The 22,336-nt window shown below is 43.1% G+C and overlaps 1 protein-coding gene across 1 annotated transcript in view; it reads right to left on the reverse strand.

Moving 5' to 3' along the window:
- LOC134457462 (uncharacterized) overlaps positions 1 to 17,159 on the reverse strand; it is a 24,465-nt gene extending 7,306 nt beyond the window's left edge. Inside the window, exons 1-5 of the mRNA XM_063209474.1 lie at positions 17,037 to 17,159; positions 4,095 to 4,208; positions 3,481 to 3,594; positions 2,927 to 3,040; positions 1,990 to 2,103 (exon numbers count right to left, since the gene is read on the reverse strand). Coding sequence (XP_063065544.1) covers positions 1,990 to 2,103; positions 2,927 to 3,040; positions 3,481 to 3,594; positions 4,095 to 4,208; positions 17,037 to 17,095 — 515 coding nt within the window. The 5' untranslated portion in view covers positions 17,096 to 17,159. The remainder of the gene's footprint in view (positions 1 to 1,989; positions 2,104 to 2,926; positions 3,041 to 3,480; positions 3,595 to 4,094; positions 4,209 to 17,036) is intronic.
- Positions 17,160 to 22,336: the final 5,177 nt, after the last annotated feature.

Consider the following 22,336-nt stretch of genomic DNA (forward strand, 5'->3'; position numbering starts at 1 on the left):
GTGGATCACCGTTTACAGATACTGCCCTGCGTCCTCCAATGAAGAGAAAACTACCCCGCTTCATCGTCACTAAAACCAAGTTTACAAGCAACATGCCAATGTGCAATGCACATATCTTGGGCTCGCACGAAAAGCTCATGACAAGTAGGGCAAACTTTGTTCTTTTGTATTTATTATTAACCACTCTGAGATAACAAGAGCAGACCCAGATCGTCCGTTTGCAGTCACCAACATTATAGACATTTCAGGAGCACATCATACGCAACACAACGGAAAAAAAACTTTCTCTCGTCAAAAATGATCCTGGTCCCAGCCAGCTTGTCATTGCTTTGAGAGCATGCTAAACCATCACCGGAGTTGCGCTAACAAGAGGAAGCTAGCAAAAGGGCCAAACACTATAGCTGTAGAAACGTCAGATTACACACACTGACAATATTTGATCATTTTTGAACGTAACATATTGGGCAACCAGTTTGTTCAGTTTCGTAATGGGTAAACGACACAACAGTTTCCCCAGCTTATATTTGATAATATTTTGAAGGTCCACAGGGATCAACCCGATTCCCTCCCAGTAAACGGTAAAGAACTACGTTCGCCTACCCTACTTCTAAGTTATTATCTCCTCCAAGGCGAACGAAATGTCCATACCAGGATCCTGTCGTGTTAAAATCCTTTTGGTGCCCGTGTTGACATTTTTGTAAATAACTGGCCTCAGCAATTCTGTCAAGCTCGTGAAACTGTCAAGCACTGGGTGATGACTCATAACAGAACGGTACAAGTAAGGGTTATCATTTATCAACTCTCCTGTCAATCATGTTTACAAGAACGCTATTGGTTGAGGCAAGCTCATTATGTTGCCACAAACCTGTGACTTTCGGTGACTTCTAGCCAATTAAAAAACACATTTACTGTCATTGACATCAATGTATTTGAGAGTATTTGCCTCATTCTGCAATACCGTGCCTCACCACACCATCGCTCATCATTGCCATCGCTAGTTGCTACTTGGTGTCGCTGTTGAGTCAGTTGACACAGAGGCTCTGTAGTTGACAGAGCTTGAACACTTTAAATGGATTTAAATTCTGGTGTTGCGCTTCTCTTCCTCTCTTTTTTTGGTAATCTCTGCCTCAAATGCCTCAATGGAGAGCCACCATTGCAGGTTACCTCCGTCATGGAGGAGGTTAGGGGGGGGGGGGGGGGGGGGGGGGGGGGGGGGGGGGTTGGGGGGGGGGGGGGGGGTGGGGCAGTTCTATGGGCATGGAGAAGAGCAAAAGTTAACCAAAGATGATAAACAAGGAGGAGACAGTTTGACACTGACCAAAGAACTGTCCCACGCCTCCATCCTCCTCCATGACTGATGAACCCTCAGCGTGGAGATAGGATGACCATGCAAGCCTGAGATTGCAAGTTGCTTCTGCACTGACAGATGCAATGACTTCATTACGATTGTATCCTATGATATGGCACAGTGAGAATATCCTGTGCTTTGCTTTGGTTAAGAGTGTAAATGCCGTCATCATTGAAAACAAATAAGACAACGAGCCACACTATGAATAGTAAAAGAAAACGGTGAAAAGTGGTTGCTATGAGATTTACCAGGATGGGGCTGGTTATATCATGATAGATAGATAGTTTAGATCATGTGCCGTGTACTGTTCTTGTTGTGTTGCATCAAATAATTTATTTTGAAGTGTTTTTTTTTCCTTAGAAGTTGTTTCATGTTTGACTTACAGCTTCACTCAAAATAAAGAAAGAAAATAACATAACATTTTAGACACTGTATTTAATGGACCAATGACATAGACAGGAAGACAGGATGATCCAGAAGTGGTAGGGGAGTGAAGTTGTGCAAAAATCTCCTTTTGACCAAGTTATTATTAGGTGGGGCTCTTTTTCCCTGACCCCAAACCCCAAAATCGGACTTGATATGCCGATGTATGGAGGTTTGTGTATCAGTGTATCTCAGTAGGTAAGTCACTGTTATCTCACCTTGGTTCAGACTGTAAGGATGCACTGCTGAAGTGTAGGGGCTGCAGCATGGACTTATCACTCTTCATCGACACACAGCTAGGCATTGGAGACACTGGCCTGGGCATCTGGGATCTTTTAAAAAGTCATTTTAAAAGTACATGGCAAATGGTATGTTGTCTGGTTCCAGAAATACATATTGGGTAAGTGGAAAGGGGTGTGTGACAAACAAAATGTATCACAGTTGGTCTAAATACCTGTGTAGGGAAGATAGCAGGTGGTTGGACTGTATATTAAACTAAGAGGTTGCGCCGTTCTGTATTTCCATTACACACAATCAAGGAGTGCCGGCCAGAGCACCACTTAAGGCCAGAAGGATGTTGAATGGGGGTTAGGGAGGAAAAGGATGACACGAGGCAGGTTGATTAAAGTTGACTTCTTCTATTAGACTTCAAGTTGAACAATACAGGGTTTCAATCTGTATTTACATGGATGTGTGAGTGTGTGATCTGCGGTCATTTATGCACACAAACACAGGATTGCTGAAGATAAATTAGGAAACTTTCCGGAGTTAGGTGTAACTGAATCATGGCATCTGAACTAAAACAAAGATGGAGGAAGGCGTGATGTCACTTCCGGAAACTAGCGATGTCAAAATAAGAGTCCTATCGTTAAACTAAGGAAGTGCATGAAAAAATAACCAGGGAAAACTACTAAAATATCCATAGCCTTTTCTACAACACGACTACACAAAAAAACATTCATTTGACTGTGCGGTCCTTCTCTCAACCAGAGAGTGAAAAAAAACAATGTTAATGACCGTGGATGATATAAGTGAACGGTAGAGATATTGAGGACATTGATTCAAATTTGCATGGAAATGGGGATGAGGGTGAGATGGAGATATCAGATGATCCCTGAGATGAAGCCTGCAACAGCTGTACAATGATTATCTCACCTTGGGTCAGACTGTGGGAATCCACTGCTGAAGTGTAGGGGCTGCAGCATAGACCGGTCACTCTTCATGGACACACAGCTGGGCACTGGAGACACCGATCTGGGTTTCTCTGGTCTGGAACACAAGAAGGGAGACATAATGTGCATTCCAATATGCAGACTTCCGTCCTCCCTTGCTCACTTGTCAGCTTGTGGCCTTATGACGTCACAGACAACAGAAGTTCTAATGTCAATTGTAATGACATTTTCTCATTTGCAATCTTGGTGGTGAATGAAGAAAGAGTCCCTCTAAAAATTGTTGTTACTGACACCGAGGAAACTTTAACTTTCCCTTATGGAGGCTGACCGTCAGCAAAACACGAGGCCACAAGCACAGGCCGAGGACGGTCGTCCGCATATTGGAAAGCACTCATAGATTTGGAAAAAAATATTTCAAACACACTGCTTCTCTCTCTGACACACACACACACACACACACACACACACACACACACACACACACACACACACACTTCAGGCTATTGTATGTCAGTAGATTGATTGCTGTTGATTTACCTTGTGTCAGACTGTGGGAATCCGCTGCTGAAGTGTATGGGCTGCAGCATGGACTTGTCACTCTTCATGGACACACAGCTGGGCACTGGAGACACTGGCCTGGGTTTCTCTGGTCTGGAACACAAGGAGGGAGACATAAGGTGCATTCCAATATGTAGACTTCCGTCCTCCCTTGCTCACTTGCCTGCTTGTGGCCTTGTTATGACGTCACCGACAATAGAAGTTCTAATGTCAATTCTAATGATATTTTCTCATTTGCAATCGGGGTGGTGAATGAAGAAAGAGTCCCTCTAAAAATTGTTGTGGCTGACACAGAGGAAACTTTAACTTTCCCTTATGGAGGTAGACCTTCAGCAAAACGCGAGGCCACAAGCACAGGCCAACAACGGTCGTCCGCATATTGGAAAGCAGTCATAGATTTGGAAAAAAATATTTCAAAGCACACTGCTTCTCTCTCTGACACACACACACACACACACACACACACACACACACACACACACACACACACACACACACACACACACACACACACACACACACACACACACACACACACACACACACACACTTCAGGCTATTGTATGTCAGTAGATCGATTTCTGTTGATTTACCTTGTGTCAGACTGTGGGAATCCGCTGTTGAAGTGTATGGGCTGCAGCATGGACTTGTCACTCTTCATGGAGACACAGCTGGGCACTGGAGACACTGGCCTGGGCTTCTCTGGTCTGGAATGCAAGGAGTGAGTTATAGATTTTATTTATTTCAAACACAATGGGCATTTCTCAAAGTCTAGTGTGAGTCATTCGAAGTGTATCAGCCTTTGTAATCATGCCCAGTGATGGGATACTCTTTGGTGAACTCTGTGGAGTATCCAATCACTGCGTGTGACTAATTAGGCTGACACACTTTTAAGGCTCATACACTAGACTTTGGGAAATACCGAATGTCTCTCTCTCCAAGGCTGACACAACTAAAATCACACTATTTTCACACTATTTTCAACAGGGGCTGAGGTGCATGAAGCCCAGTGTTAGCCACAGTGATGGGGATTAGAGTGGTGTCTTACAACTCCCGAGGCTTACGCCTAGGACAGTCTGCTGGGGACAGAGCACACCGTGCTGTTGTTGACCAGCTACTGGAGACCACGGACATTCTCTGTTTGCAAGAGACATTTTTAGCCATACAGGACCTGGATAAACTGAACTCTGTACACAGTGACTTTCATGGAGCAGGAGAGTCCACAACAGATTTGAGCAGTCGAGTGCTGTGTGGTAGAATACCTGGAGGTGTGGCCATTTTTTGGCACAAGAAATATGACCCAATGATTACTGTTATTAGATTAGAGGTGGACTGGTGTATTGCCATTAAAATTGTATATGATATGAATGTTTTTATAATCTTAAATGTTTATACCCCATATGACAGCTATAAGAATGAAGATGAATATATCAATAGACTTGCTTTTTTAAACTCTTATATTAAGGAATGTACATGTGAAATGTTTTTGTGATGGGTGATCTGAATGCTGACATTTCTGATGAGAAATCTCTCTTTGGTCATCACTTGAAGCAGTTCTGCCATGATAGTAAACTGGTTCTTTCCAGTATGAATTTACTTCCTGCAGAAAGTTATACATTTATCAGTGAAGCATGGCACACGATGTACTGGCTTGATGATGTAATCTGCACAGCTGATGCACATGAAAGTCTGGAAACAGTTGAAATTTTGTATGAGCTTACCACCACTGATCACTTACCCGTCTCTATGTTGATAAATGTTGACAACCTACCTGACTGCAGTAGTTCAACACAAGATGGCGCCAGTGGACACAAAGTAAATTGGGCTAAACTAACTAAAGAGGATATTCTATATTATTGTGGGAGGTCAGATGTTCTCTTGAGGGAGATACAGTTGCCAATGAATGCTATTTTATGTCCAGATATTAACTGTAATAATGTCACTCACTGTAACGATCTCTGTGAAATGTACGACAGCATAGTGAGTGCTATACATGAGGCCAGTAAACCTCTACACACTCACCCCAAAAAGGTTAACAATGCCAAGCCTGGTTGGAACAAGTATGTAGCTGACCACCAAGAAGCTGCCAAGAGGGCTCACAGGGCCTGGGTTGTAGCTGGTCGGCCTAGACATGGACCAGATTTGGAGCAAAAGAAACTTGCCAATGCAAGATATAAATATGCTGTGCGCTTTATTGGGAAGCAGGAGCAAGCCTTAAGAGCTCATTCTATGGCCACAAACCTGCTTGATAACAACATCACTGAGTTCTGGAAAGAGGTAAAAGCTGCAAATAGGGCCAAAGCTGTACTACCATGCCACATTGAGGGGGTATCTGGTGCTAACAATATAGCAGAGCGGTGGAGGCAGCACAATGCAGCTCTGTTTAATTGCATCAAAAGTGAAAGCTATTGTATAGGCTATCTAAATGAGGAAGCGATTCATTTTACACCCAATGAGGTTTTTCATGCTATAGAACAGGGGTGCCCAACCAGTCGATCGCGAGCTACCAGTCGATCTCGAGGGGAGTGGCAGTCGATCGCGAGACATGTAATGTGACGGGGAAAATACTGTCTTTCAAAAGTAGGCTATGTAGCAAGTTGCTGGTACTGTATTGGTTAGATAATTAGTGCCACGTTAACACAGAATGAGGGGAAAGCATTAGGAAGTGACCCTAAGGGCATTACAGTTGATTCATGTGTGCACACGTAACATCGGGTGAGTAACAGAACATGTGCGCAACTATGCGTTATGACGCGGCGATATGAAAGGATCTTCGTCCAAATCGCTAGTCGCATGCATCATCGCTAACTGCGTTTACATCGCGTGCCGCGTGTAAGGGAAATGTTGTTGACATGTATGGAATTCACTTCAATATGTGCTGTTTCTTGCTTCAGTTGTGGACAAAACGATTGGCCAAATTCACAATAGAAAGCCTTTGCTGTGCTACTGTCCCAGAGAGCTGAAAAAAAAACCTTCATAGAAGAAGTCACTCTTAACAGGGGTGTTAACCAATCCAATGAGTTCTCTCATTGATCTCTCTCTCTCTCTCTCTCTCTCTCTCTCTCTCTCTCTCTCTCTCTCTCTCTCTCTCTCATAGTAAAGTGAACTTAACTAGCCTACTATTTACCCATAACAAATGGTGCATTTCTGAGCCCTTTTTAATTTGTAGCCTACCACTGAAGGCATGATAATGCTTCATCATATTTTAGAAATAGGGCCTATGTGCCTACATATGCCTTTTATATACCAAATGTTTATCATTTTGAAATTGTTTCAGTTGTTTATGACTTGTGTATGACTGAAATTATCTCTGCATACTATCAGTGCTACATTGCTTTGTAAAGATAGGCTGTTCAACACACTTTAAAAACACACTGAAAAGATTCGGCCATAGTAGCCTACTAAAAGCATTTTGTTCATAATAATGGTGATTAATAAATGGTGGTCTTCAATTTTCATACTGACATCCTTAAATTTGACTTGGTAGATCACGGCAGACCATCAACTTCAAAAGTAGATCTCTGTTAAAAAAAGGTTGGGCACCCCTGCTATAGACCAACTAGCTGATAATAAATCTAGTGGCAATGATAATATCACTGCTAAGCACCTTAGATTAGCCAGCCCTAGAGTTGCTGCTTTGCTGTCTATTTGCCTCACTGGTCTGATGTCACATGGGGTGTTGATTTACCTTGTGTCAGACTGTGGGAATCCACTGCTGAAGTGTAGGGGCTGCAGCATAGACCGGTCACTCTTCATGGACACACAGCTGGGCACTGGAGACACCGATCTGGGTTTCTCTGGTCTGGAACACAAGGAGGGAGACATAAGGTGCATTCCAATGGTGCGTTCCGGACTGCTCCATCACTCCAGCAGATTTTTTCACTGTCTTGCGGTCTGACAGAACAGAGGACTCTGGCAAATCTAAAGGAGGAGGCGTCAACAACAAGACCTGCCAACAATGACCAACAACAAGTGGTGTGACCCAAGAAAATGTTACCATTCTGTCCCATGGCTGCTCGACGCACCTGGAACATCTCAGTCAAGTGCCGACTATTCTACCTGCCCCGTGAGTTTCCAGTCGTCATCTTTACATCAGTACCGGTATACATCCCTCCACATGCCAACCCAGACAACGCAGTGCTTGAGCTCCAGGACGTCTTAAATAGAAAACAACAATACCCTGAGGCTGCCCAGATTATAGCCGGAGACTTTAACAGGGCAAAATTAAACCGCGTAATGCCAGAGTTTTCCCAGCATGTAAACTTCCTTACCCGCGGTAACAGTACGCTTGATCACTGTTACACCCAGTTCAAAGACAACACCACTACCAGCCTTTGGGAAGTCCGACCATGCTGCGTCCCTAATTACCTACAGAGGAACAAAAGAGATCCCCCAGTGACACGCGAGGTAAAACGCTGGTCAGACCATTCTATGGCCACGTTGCAGGACGCACTTAGCGACGCCGATTGGGAGATGTTTCGCTCGTCAACGGACAACATCAACGAATTCACTGAAGTTGTAATCAGCTACATCAACCTACTGACGGACAACATCATTCTGACGGTGACAATTAAGGTCTTCCCAAAACAAAAACCATGGGTGGATCGTGAAGTGCGTAACGTGTTGTCGTTGCGCACACATGCCTTCAATGAAGGGACCGCCTCAGGGGACATGACAAGCTACAAAACCACCGCATACAATCTTAGGAAAACCATCAAGAGTGCAAAAAGACGCTACAGGGACAAACTGGAATCTGACTTCAACGAGGGAGACCCAGCTCGTGTGTGGAGTGGCCTGAGAAATATCACAGGGTTTTCAAGCAAGCCCCCCTCCAATACCAGCGTGAGTGACAATCTCGCAGATGAGCTGAACGCCTTCTATGCACGTTTTGACACCAAAGACTCTATACCATCACAAACAGACTCATTTGAAGGTAATACTTTATTTGTGTCTGAAGAAGATGTCATAAACGTTTTTAAAAGAGCTAAATGCAGGAAAGCTGCAGGACCTGATGGCATATCTGGCAGACTCTTAAAATCTTGTGCCTATCAGTTAGGCCCTGTGTTTACACAAATATTCAATGCCTCTTTAGCCACAGGAGTAGTTCCATCTTGCTTTAAGCAATCCATAATTGTGCCAGTTCCAAAAGGCAAAAGTCAAACATGCCTCGATGACTAATAATAATAATAATAATAATAATAATAATAATAATAATAATACTTTCGTTTTATATAGCGCCTTTCAAAACACCCAAGGACGCTTCACAGAGTGTTGTGTTGGACTGGACAACCGTCCAGTGGCTCTGACATCAATGGTGATGAAGTGTTTTGAGAAGCTAGTGAAGTCCTTCATATGTACATCCCTGCCTAGCTCATTTGACCCTCTCCAGTTTGTCTATAGAGAGAACAGGTCAAGGGACGATGCCATCTCAAATTTGTTGCATACCACACTATCACATCTAGACAGAGGAAAGGGTAATTATGTGAGAATGCTGTTCATTGATTATAGTTCAGCATTCAACACCATAATTCCCCTCACTCTTGTCAGGAAGATGAAGTCACTGGGGCTAGACTTACCTCTATGCAACTGGGTGTTAAACTTTCTCACAAGCCGCACGCAGGTTGTTAGAGTGGGTGGCACAACATCTAACACCCTCACCATCAGCACTGGCTCACCTCAAGGTTGTGTGTTAAGCTCCCTACTCTACAACATTTACACCCATGACTGCAGAGCCAGCAGCAGTCAGAATTCCATCATCAAGTTTGCTGATGACACTGTAGTGGTGGGACTGATCAATAATAACGATGAACAGGCATATATAAATGAAGTTTCTAACAGCTCCCAATGGTGCCAGCACAACAACCTGGCACTAAACGTAAGCAAGACTAAGGAAATGGTGGTGGACTTTCGGAAAAAGAGGGGAAACTACACTCCACTTTCCATCTGCAAACAACCAGTTGAGAGAGTAGAGTGCTTTAAATACCTTGGTGTTCACATCACAAATGACTTAACATGGACAAACAACACACACAACATCATTAACAGGCATGCAAACTTGCCACCTTTTGGCGAAATTCGTCGTTTTGAAATCAAAATAGGTAATTTCTGTGAATCGTGAAGATCCGAGGAGAAATTTTTTTTGGGGGGGGGGGATCTCGAGCGAGGAGAAAAGTGTAGCCTACCGCCATGGGTGCCGCTAGGGGGGGAAAGATGTTACAAATTCTAAGGGCCCAAGCACTGACAAGGGCCCTTAAGAGGCCCCAAAAGCACTAGCAGGGGCCCTTAAGGGGCCCAAAATTTGAATCTTTCATAGGGCCCAACATTTCTGGTGGCACCCCTGCCTACCGCAGAAAATGTCACTCTGTAGTAATGACAGGAGAGATGCTACAACCGACAACGCCGTTTGACCAATCACAGTATTTGTATTTGTCGGCAGAGCCAATAACAAGTATGAGCTCAATCTAAGTCCCGCCCTTCATACTTTGGAAAACAGCGCTAAACCGGGGTCTCTTCAGTCGGCTGGGCTGGCAAGTTACTTTCTCAATCAATATGAAAATGTCCAGACGATCTGTTAGATACACGTTTCCCAGAGAGCTGTGAGAGAGTTGTGTCCGACCATTTCCCCCTTCCCAAATCCTGAAATGTGCCGTCTTTGGACTTAACTGTGGAAGTCTACATGGTTATCGAACAGATCAAATGGCTTAACTGCTCTAATATTAATTTCGGCGTAAAGTTATGCACAATTGCTATTTAAGATCATGATTCTGCAGGCCTTTTCTTGCATGACAACAATAAACAGGACGCTAGCATTTCGATGAGAAGTGAGTGGATGTAACAGCGACAGTTGGTTTAGTTGTTTTTCCTGATAATTTGACTCAGCAGCTTCCCTGCCTTCGTGAAAAAGTATTTCTTCTCAAAAGAGCTCCGTTAATGGAAGCTTGGTTACACGTCGCGTGTTCCTCGTATGCTGTTTCAGTTAATTGTTTGACTTGTCCATGCACGTCAACAGTAGAATATTTCATTTTCCGGTAGGCCTATACGAATTATAGGCGATGCAATTGACATCTGATTTTTGCGCGAGTGAATCCAACCGGTAGTAGAGGTTAAATGACTGAGTGGGCTACAGGGGGAAAAGGCTAAAGTAGCTACCAGGTAATAAACCAGGTGAAGAAGCGCATGTAGTCTGCGCGAGGTAACCAGCATCGTGCATCACTGCAGGCCGTTTCTAATGCGCAAGAGAGGGAGAAGGGGAGAGAGAAGCCTAGGCCAGTCCGTCTAGCGTTTGACACGAGACAAATTACAACAGTAGGCATAATCATTCCAAGCGTAATCCCTAGTATATCATGACCTATTCAGGGCTGATAGTATTCAGGCTCCATTCCTGATTTCAGGCTTGACAGAGTTTGCAAAAATAAAAACACTGATAATAATTAGCCATTAGGTTATTCGTATCTCAGAAAGTGTTACAGGTTCAGGGCTTTCTTCTGTTATCAGTCTTGAATAATGGTCATACACAGGCTATTAAATGTTTGAATAATGTGTCAAAATAGGCCTACGTTACGTCACTATGCAGTATCTTGTCGTAGGTTCAGGCTCAGGATTTTTTTTTCACCCCTCCCTATTAAAAATGTACCTGTTTATATTTAGTGGAACATACTTTTTTTCAAGGTCAAAGTTGGAGCTTTCCTTCCTACTCATTTTCCACAGGGAGACAATATATAACAGATACTAGGTGAATGGACTTAAATTTGAGCAGTTTGAGTAAAATTTCAGTAGCTAATTCAAACTGTGACAAAGTGTTTGTTTTTTTGTATTGCAAGTTTAAAAAGTATGATTAAATATGCAAATGAGATCACAACCAAGCAAGTGTTGAGGGGGTGTTGAGAAGGAGACTGCTGAGAGGAGGGGGTGCTTAGTTGCCATTGGGGGGCATTAGTCCATTTTATTTTTTAATAGGCCTACTAAGGGTTTTGATGAGGTCAGTTGTTGGGGAAACTTACTATGAGAACCACTGCTCTATCATGATGTAATTTAAAAATCTATTCTAGCCTATCTATCTACCCACCCACCCAACCCCTACATCACACATTACAGCTAAATCATGGAGTAACAAAGTTGGTTGGCAGTTCTCATATTCACTGTCCCTTGGCCGCTAGAGTATGCTCAAAATTCACAATTTAAGGACGTTTTTAGCTAAATCTTCTCCCTTCTAGTTTGAGACAGTTATGACCATCCACTGTGCACACCACACACATGCACCTGCCTGCGCGTGTGTGTACTGCACTAAGCCGCGCCGTGCCGCGCTGCACTCTTGTCACCTTTTTCACCCCTGACCAGTTTGCATGCCTACATTAAGAAATCCAGGCAGAGACTGCACTTTCTGCGCCTGTTGAAAAAGTTCAAAGTTTCCACACCCATCCTAAAAGCCTTTTACTCCTCAGCAGTGGAGAGCATCTTAACAGGGTCCATCATCACCTGGTACGGAAACGCCACAGTGCGTGAACAGAAAGAACTACAAAGGATAGTGCGCTCTGCTGAGCGCTGTATTCGTCAACCTCTGCCTGCCGTGAAAGACATATACACAAAGAGAGTGCTATCTAGGGCCCATAACATTCTCAAAGACCAGTCACACCCAGGATATGGACTATTTAAAAAACTGAGATCTGGAAGGCGACTGTGCTGTCACAGAGCTAGAACTGAGAGACTGAGAAAGAGCTTTTTTCCTCATGCCATTTGCTTACTGAATTCCTCCTAATTACTTTGATTGAACACACACACACACACACACACCTTTTATTTTTATTTTTATTTTATTTCTTCTTCACCCTTCTTCTGCACACTTGTTTTGCAACGGCCATGCATTTCATTACAAGTGACACGAAAGTGTCTCTATGTACATGACAAATAAATATCCTTGAATCCTTGAATATATAGACTTCCGTCCTCCCTTGCTCACTTGCCTGCTTGTGGCCTTGTTATGACGTCATAACATAACATGGCGTCTTTATGGACGCCATGTTTGCTCCCCATACTCCCACAATGAGCATATATCAGATATCAGAATTAACGCTTCACTATTATTATTACGTTATTATTATGCCAAACTGTTGTGCAAAAACTACATCGTTTAACCCGTGACAAAAACGGAAGATTTGGGAGTGTAATCCCCCCCACTGTCTTGACCGTTCTCTGACCACTGACATCATAGTCATCCTCATCTTCATCCTCATAATCATTACCTACGAGTTCCTGAGGGATCTCACATTTCGTTGCTTTTCTACCATTCATGTGTTTGTTTACTGTTTTTGCTATCTTTAAATTACAAAGACAAACTTTGCCTATCTGACGTTTGAATCACAAGGACGCGCAGCGGGACAATGCCCTCTGTGCGAAGATGCCAGCTGTTCAAACTCGCCCCCTCCGGGGTGGGAAACTCGACCCTCTCAGGTGAAGGAGGTATCCAGTTGTTGTGCGTGCACAGGAATACCACGTGCCCAGGAGAGACGTGGGCCAGATGTATTAATATGTGTGGTTTAAACGCGTAATATGATGTATTGAGAATTCCATTATGTGTTTGGTATCAATCTGATGGTCGTGATGCGAGTGGTGGCAAGGTCTTGGTTTTGAAACGGTCTTTAGGCAAATTATTAAAGATTTAGAATCATAGGGGTTCAATGGGGAGTCGTGCAAAGGCCGACCCCTCGAAATTACAATAACCCTGCCCAACGAAATATTCGTAGCTCATTGGTTACCTGACCAAGGTGTCCCACGTGACAAATATGCATTTAAGATGGAAGTAACATATTACGAGAGGTAACTGTATTCAGGACCTCCTCAGATATCTCGTCTGTGTAGCCCATTCTTCCTTGTTCAGGTATGCATTGATTTCTTTCAACATTGTATTCTGTCGTAGTCGTATTGCTGACAAAGTAGATCTTGTCTTATAATAAAACTTTCATAAAAATATGGGGAAGAATTCCGTTTGGTCTATTCATATGTTTATTGATCTGGTTAAGTAGGCAGTAAGGTTTATTCGCTGTGGATGGAGCGAGGCACACATACTTTGGACTAACCGAAATTTAGATCCGACGTCAATGGTGTTTACCTAGGTTGAGATATGTTATGAGAACCGAGACAAGTGCGGGGTGACTTTATCTTCCGTTTGCCGTGTACCCATAACCTGTTAACCTGAGGCAGTCGATCGGGTGCGGGATGTGGAGACACCTCTCTCGGCAGATACGGTACCTTCTCGGCATCATAAACCCCTGCCTCATCTCTTAACGACTTACATGCAGTTAGGACCCCCAAATAAACAATAGTCGCGCGCTGGGAGGTACCGATGTAATAAATTGCTTAACTAGCTGAACCCAGACGTAACAGAGATTGGTAGACTAATCAATTTTAACAGTAATATAGTAATTAAGTACAAATACATAATTACATAGGAACTAGAGAGATCCTACGGCTGGGACTCTAATAATTGCGGTATTGGATAATAGGTAAATTAAATCTTTTCTACAGTCCAGAGCGGAAGCGGTCCCAGGGCCTTGAATTTCCGTCGTTGGGTTTTTGGCCTTATTACAGGATAGGCCTATAAACCGATATAAAAACTCGATCCAGACGCAGCTTTAGAAATTAATTTGAAGTTTCTGTCATAACTTTAGCTTGTCAAATCTTGAAGATGGCCTCTCAACGTCATTTGATTAATATTGCTGTGTTCCCCATTGTTATTGAATGTGTTACGCGTTGGTTCTGTTTTAAAAAACGTTCTGGTTGCTTTGTTTCAAGCCGTTTTTGCAAGCCAGCAAGGTGGCTTGTGGAGAAACGAGAGGGTGTTCCGTGTTTTTCGTGGATATGCGTCTCTGATTGGCTCACTCTTCCAGCTCTCGTGGAAATGCGTCTCTGATTGGCTCAGTCCTCCTGTTTTTGGAGAGAATGTAATGGGAAACAGAGTCGCCACTTCCCCGGGTGGTACTGCACTATAGGGGCGCCAACGGAGGCGTGCATACTCCATTCAGGGCTGTGCTCTTTCGACAGCGACCCCTAGGCGAGCTGCAGGCACAGAGCAACCAGAGTGGGCTTGCTCTATGGATGAGGCTTTGTGCTGTGTGTGTACCTGAGAGTAGCAACCAGCTGATAGCTAAGCTAAGCTAGATTTCGGGCCACCAGACGTTGCTTGTATTGAAAACAAGCAGAAAAAAATTACTCGACATGTTTTTAGAAAAATGGGTCGACATAAACCTTTGTGGCCAACGCCTTCTTTCGACGTGACGAAACACAGAAAGGCTTTCGTGATTCGCTCGTTTCTCTGCATTATTTATGTCAATTGGGAAACACCGGGAAACACAGCCAGGCGAGGTGACGCACCGCTATGAGAGCCTTGCAAGTGAGTTTAACTTGGGGTGACCGTCCGATCTTCAAAAGGAGTGAGTAAAACTGTGTTTTATCGGAAGTTGGCCTTTAATTGCCATCTGTAACTCTGATGTGAAAACTTTGCCCTGGGCACTACAAAGTTATTATTGCTGGCGCGCTAATGTTAAGGTCATTTTCCCCTGCGATTTACATAAACTCACGTCCAGTCTCTAATCCTAGCTCTACTGTCAATCGCGTTTTGAATACACCGCTGAGAGCACATCAAAACACCTATTTTTTAACTACCAAATCTCAACACAACATTTTGATAATACCACAAGTGAAGTTTGGAGATTTTAAAGATGGCCTCTCAACGTCATTTGATTAATATTGCTGTGTTCCCCATTGTTATTGAATGTGTCACGCGTTGGTCCTGTTTTAAAAAACGTTCTGGTTGCTTTGTTTCAAGCCGTTTTTGCAAGCCAGCAATGTGGCTTGTGGAGAAACGAGAGGGTGTTCCGTGTTGCTCGTGGAAAAGCGTCTCTGATTGGCTTACTCTTCCTGCTATCGTGGAAATGCGTCTCTGATTGGCTCAGTCCTCCTGTGCCTGGATAGAATGTAATGGGAAACAGAGTCGCCACTTCTCCGGGTGGTACTGCACTATAGGGGCGCCAACGGAGGCGTGCATGCTCCATTCAGGGCTGTGCTCTTTCGACAGCGACCCCTAGGCGAGCTACAGGACTGGGCCAGCTACCAGAGTGGGCTTGCTCTATGGATGAGGCTTTGTGCTGTGTGTGTACCTGAGAGTAGCAACCAGCTGATAGCTAAGCTAAGCTAGATTTCGGGCCACCAGACGTTGCTTGTATTGAAAACAAGCAGAAAAAAATTACTCGACATGTTTTTAGAAAAATGGATCGACATAAACCTTTGTGGGCAACGCCTTCTTTCGACGTGACGAAACACAGAAAGGCTTTCGTGATTCGCTCGTTTCTCTGCATTATTGATGTAAATTGGGAAACACCGGGAAACACAGCCAGACGAGGTGACGCACCGCTATGAGAGCCTTGCAAGTGAGTTTAACTTGGGGTGACCGTCCGATCTTCAAAAGGAGTGAGTAAAACTGTGTTTTATCGGAAGTTGGCCTTTAAATCCAGCGATTCTGACATGTGCTGCCCATAGGGTTACACGGTGGAATCTTCGCCGTGGGGAGCGAACATAATGTCCATGATTCGAGTTGGCCAAACTCTCTTTATTAACGGCTCTATAAGTGGAGCGTCCACTGCGCCACCTGCAGGAGTATAAAAGGCATATCAACCAACAACAGTAACCCATGTCAACGGAGAAAAGAAAAAACCATCAAAAACAGCTAGACATGTAGTGTAGAGAAGATGGCAGTTACAGAAAAACATTGACTGTAGATAATACTTCCAGAACATATGGTACATCCTGAGATGTATGAATAAAAATAGAAGAAAAAGAAAGAAGAAAAACTGAGTGTGATCTATTCCCAACTCACTTGATTACTTCAGAGACGCACCAACAAGACGGAAGAGCATGGTGTGTGGAAGATAAATATGTTACTGCACCATCATAGCATCTGTTAATACACTATCAACATTATTTCTAATCAGGCAGAACACAATGTGGATACCTGGCCAGCATACATGCCTTGGCTGTGGGAAAGACAGGCGAAATGTAAAATAGCTCATAATTACTGAAATGGCCCAACTGGATGAGTAAAAGATCATATGGAATATGTGGCACTGGATTGTAGCTTCTCAGTCCAGGTTGCCCATCACTGTCACCACCAGTTCTACTCCAGCTCCAAAATGTGGCTGAAGAATGATGTTCTGCACTGTTCAAAGTTTGCAAATCTGAGAACGCCATACTGAGAACGCCATACTGAGAACACCATACTGAGAACACCATACTGAGAACACCATACTGAGAAGACCATACTGAGAAGACCATACTGAGAACGCCATACTGTTGAAGCAGGTGAAAAGAGATAAAAGAAAGTCTGTCTGCTGTTGTTGCATGTGTGGGGATGTTTAACTCACTGTGCATGAAAGAGGCCCTGAGGTACTGTGTGTGTGTGTGTGTGTGTGTGTGTGTGTGTGTGTGTGTGTGTGTGTGTGTGTGTGTGTGTGTGTGTGTGTGTGTGTGTGTGTGTGTGAACTCACTGTGTATGGTAGGTGCTGAAGCCCTGCTGTCCCTCAGTAAGGGGCTCCTCATTCTTCATGGTCACAGCAGATGATGATCTGCATCTCTGATTAGTACCCACACCACCTCCACCATCTGGGGGGTCATCCATCCTTACACTGCACGAAAGAATGAAAGAATGAAAGAAAGAAAGAAAGAAAGAAAGAAAGAAAGAAAGAAAGAAAGAAAGAAAATGAACACAGATATCAACAGATATTCAGCGAGCATTCAGCCACACTCACACACACACACCAAAGGATGTTTCTGGTGCTGGTTGGCAGAACACTATTTCCCAGCTATAATTTATAGCACATCAGATAACAGCTGCAATTACATGTTCGAGCTAATTCACAGATGCAACTAGAAATGCACTCAGGGAGGGCAGAGCCAGACCTTGGCCAAGGAAGCTGTTTGAAAGAACATGTTACACCCTATTTTTATTTTAAGTCTTTCTGCCTTCTATTTGTGGTGTTAGAAACTGGAATGTAAAAGTTTACCCTGTCGGCAATTCAATTTGCGGTCATGGGGGCATCTAGATTTCTAGGCTAGCAATCGTGAAGAATATTTTTTTTAAATCCTGTTTCCGGTTCATGATCCGGATCACCACCAGAATGTAATCACTTGTTCCTTGGGTCATTGGGACAACTCAACAAAGTTTCATCCAAATCCGTTCATACGTTTTTGAGTTATCCTTCTGACACACAGACAGACACACTAACTTAAAGAAGGGTCATTTCACGTGAAATCAGACACTTTGGGACCCGACCGACACAGATTTCAATCATACTTGGTGTGCCTTTTTAGTAGCAAGGTAGCACCCCAGAACTGCATTTGTGTGAATCTGACACCAATATTAAGGAAGAAACAGACTACCAAAGGTTTGCATATGAGGGTAGGCCTTGATTATATCAGTCAGTTAAAGTCACAAAAAGATGTCTGTTGTGTTGTTTGAAAGCTCTTTTCTGGCTCTACAAATTACACAACAGCATGGAATACAACAACCCTGAGAATATGAATTGGTGTCAGATTCACACAAATGCAGTTCTGGGATGATACCTTGCTACTAAAAAGGCACACCAAGTATGACTGAAATCTGTGTCGGTCGGGTCCCAAAGTGTCACGTGAAATGACCCAGAAACAGACAGGCAAACAACGCGACCCAAAACGACCTTAATGCAAATTCAATAGCACACAGATGGGTCATTCCAGGTCATGGAAATTAAAAAAGAAAACATCACATCAAGTCAGATTGGCATTTTTAAAAAGAAGAATTCATGGAGGATGAAGTAGAAAATATTTAAAAAATCTCTGGACAATCCCACTAGGGGTTCTGGAGCTCTGAAAATGACACCCAAAATGATTGTTAGACTTGTGTGGTCTTCTGTTCAAACACAGAAGGGTTTCCTTTCTATTTATTGCTTTTTACGAGAGTGTTTCTACTAATCTCTACCAGGAAAAAAAAACCAAGAACCTAGCACATCCAAAAAACTGCAATAAAATTTGTATCATCTTTGAGGGAATGCTTGACGATGCAGGATCATCCAGACCCAAACGGACAGTTTAACAACAAACTATTCTTATCCATGTACCAGCATGCATAATGTGAGCTTCCTTCATGGTTTAGTTCTTGAGCCATGGGCTTGTGAACTTTGACAAAAAAAAAGAGTGTGAACAAAATGGGCACCCCCCTCCCCCAGTGAAAATGGCTGTAACATGGAAAATATACATTTTACACTCAAATAAATGTACAGTGTTCCTCTTAAGTACCATGGGTACACTTGGTAATATTTTCATATTTTTTTGAGACCCAAGTGCGCTGGCTCCTGTTGAATTGACATGGAATGACCCAGATTGACAACACCAGAAATAACTAAATTAGTAACCTGCATTGATTTTAGGAGGTGTCCACTAAATTTAATTCTAAATGGTATTAATTGTCTTGGAATAGAAAATTGCATCAGATACTCTTGCAGGCAGCCTTCAAGAAGCAAGTAAAGTCTCTTCTCTTTCGTGACTATTTACTAATGTTTGAGCTGCCATAGCCCCAGGTGTGTAGCCATTTTCCCAAGAATTATAGGCATACTGTAAAACATTGGTTCCTGATTGCATTATCGTCTGTCTGACTTCAAAAGCGTAATTAAGTGGCAAGTTAACCAAGAGTGAATTGTTGTTAGTCTGCCTCTAAAATGGTTACTTAGGCCTACTTATTCTAACAAAACAAATCCGTAGGCCCCTTGCAAAGTTCTTGCTCAGAGGTTTATGGGCTTAAACCAAAGTTGCGCAGAAGCTAGGTGCATGACTCATGAGCGGTAGCCTACGTGGTTGAGTTGAACACTTCTTATCAGTCGGCCATCGTCCTGTTAATCTGTCAGTCTAGACTCTAGCCTACATGATCAGGCAGGAACAACGAAATATGCAGTGCCTTAAGTTAAATTTAGAATTGACATTCGCGTTAGAAGTTTTATCGCCGTCTATGCTTTGCCTGATAACCAAAGCATCTATCTCAATTCGCATGCAGTTGCGCATCATTTTACCAGCGTCCATTTACGAAAAGCACCCAGACAAACACCCTGAACCCAGGGCCCAGGGCATAGACGAATGAGCAATACATTAGCCCACATAGCCCTCGTAAAAGAAAAAAAAATACAGATTGTCCCTATGTCGGCTGTGCGTAATTAGGTCCATGGATAGGCGCGCCAGTCTCGGGCGTTTCTCGACTGAACATCCGAAGTGAAGTCCCATTGCTCAACTTCGACAGTTGGACATCATTGTAAGCAAGATAGTTAGCGTATCGCTTAAATTATCAATTCCATTTGAAAAAGTAATTAGGTAATTAAGTAATTACTACTTACCAACTTGGAATCGACACGGCCACGGACGCGCAGAGGTCGAATTTCTTTCGATTTCACCTGTTCCGGGTTGTGACGTCTCACTCTCATCACAGGTGATTAGGCCTAGAACTAGGCCTACTGTTTGCAATCCTGGAGAGCTCTGAGCACTCCTCACAGATCCACATTAGGCCTACTGTCTATGCAGAAATGTATCCGAATGAGTTTCACAGAGACATAGAAGTGACGCACGTCCATTCCAACACTAGCAGGAACGTATAGGGACTCACTAGTTCGACGCCCTTTCGGTACTTCCCGCTTACGTCATACGACCCTAAACCTAACCCTAACCCTAACCTTAACCCTAAACCTAACCCTAAACCTAACCCTAACCTTAACCCTAACCCTAACCTTAACCCTAAACCTAACCCTAACCTTAAATCGCTTGTTTGAAATGTTTGATTACCATGTGAAATCACGAGAGGGCGTCAAACTAGTGAATCTCGGAACGTATAGGCTTTGCTTATACCTTCAGTGATCAAGTCAAGTCAAGTCAAGTCAAAGTTTATTAATAGAGAACTTTAAAATACAACAAGATAGATAGCTGACCAAATTGCTGGACAGGCAGATAAAAGGACTCGAGGACCTCTTAAGATACACAAAGACAACAACAAAAATAACATGGAAACAGTGTAATCTTTGAACAAAAAAAATAAGCACTTAAAGGCAATATAATAACCAATAGAAAATGCATACAAGAAGTGTCTGGGAAAAAAAGGAGGCTAATTGAGGTGCAAATAAATACGCTAAAACTACAGACGGCTCATGTAACAAATTAAAAGAAGAGCGAGCAATAAGTAAATAAATAGATAAGAAAACTAGGAAGTTATAAAGAGTTGAAAGCTATGGTATAAAAATGAGTTTTAAGATGGTTTAAAAAAAAAAAGATAAGGATGGGGCCGAACGTATGTGGGGTGGGAGCTTGTTCCAAAGTTTTGGGACTATGACCGCAAAGGCTCTGTCTCCTCTACTCTTCAGTCTGGAGGGGGGCACGACTAGGAGGCCTTGGTCAATTTGTGCATTTTTAAAAGATCAGACAGGTAAGAGGGTGCCAAAGGGATTTAAAAACAAATAAAAGAATCTTAAAATGTATTCTAAAGCGTATGGGGAGCCAGTGAAGAGCTGCAAGCAAAGGTGTGTTCCCGGCGCCTTCGCGGGCAGCAGCTTTCTGGACTAATTGCAGGCGTGAGATGGATGAAGAATTTATGCCAGCATTATAGAGCATTAGTGTGGTGCACTGTCGGCTACCTCAGGAAGGCCTATCAGGGCTCTAAATTGACACCAGCCAACAGGTCAAATGCTGGTGATATTTCAGTTTGGCTGGTAAAAAAAACACTTCACTTTGACCCATTAGTGAGTGGGTGTTTGTATAGTGATCTTCAAGCCATTTTGGCTGGTGATGAAAAAAGTTCATTTACAGCCCTGGGTACAATGTAAGAGTAGGCCTACCTCTGTTTAGAAAGATCACACATATGACTCCAATCTGTGAGTAGGACATGTGCCAATTCTTTTTAGTTTTTTAACAACAGCGATCTAAAAACTAGAAACTGTTTTGATTCTGCCCTCTGCCTTAGAGCACAATACTAACTGCCATACAGTCAATCAGAACAGGTTCCATCACTTTCTCTCAACATTCTATTCTAGCAGCTGCACTACAGTTCTAGAAGTCTATTGTTCAACTCTTCAATGCAATGTTATATTGTCTTGCTGGAATACTATTAACAGGCAGCTGCTTGGCTCAATGGTAAAGCTGCTTGATTAGCAATGTGGATGTTGGGAGTTCAAATCCCACCTGGACCCATGTTGATTTTCAAAATTATATCATATGCCGTGTTCCTTAGTCAACTTAAAATACCATGTATGTATTTGCAAGTGCTTTGAGACAACTACATAGTTGTGATACTGCGCTATATAAATACACATTATATTGTATTGTAAACATGTATTAAGTACATATCCCGATTAACTGTTACTAGGCCACATTCAATCCTCTCTGAAGTGTTGCACAATGTGCAATTCGAACACACTGCAAATTATATTTAGCATTACAAGTGGAGGACAATGAGGTAACGTGACACACAATCAGGCCTTGACATTGTTAATCATTCTCAGGTTAATTAGACAATGACAGTTGTTCATAATTTGAGGTCACATGAGTGTTCAGCAAATCTGAAGCCAGAATCGGAAGACACTATATCAATATCTTTCAGCAAAAACATTCATTACAATTATTAGTGCCCGAGTGTCTCCCTTAGGCCTATGCCCCTCTGTATGGGGTAGCTGTGGCAATGGGTAGGGGTTGTTCTTGGATATTTGTTTTTACGTAACCCTTGCACAGACGAAGTTTAGCAGACATGCACGAGGGTCTGCCGGAGCCAGGCAAGGAGTTTGGA

The sequence above is a fragment of the Engraulis encrasicolus genome, chromosome 1, assembly GCF_034702125.1.
Source record: "Engraulis encrasicolus isolate BLACKSEA-1 chromosome 1, IST_EnEncr_1.0, whole genome shotgun sequence".
In the NCBI taxonomy this organism is placed as follows: Eukaryota; Metazoa; Chordata; class Actinopteri; order Clupeiformes; family Engraulidae; genus Engraulis; species Engraulis encrasicolus.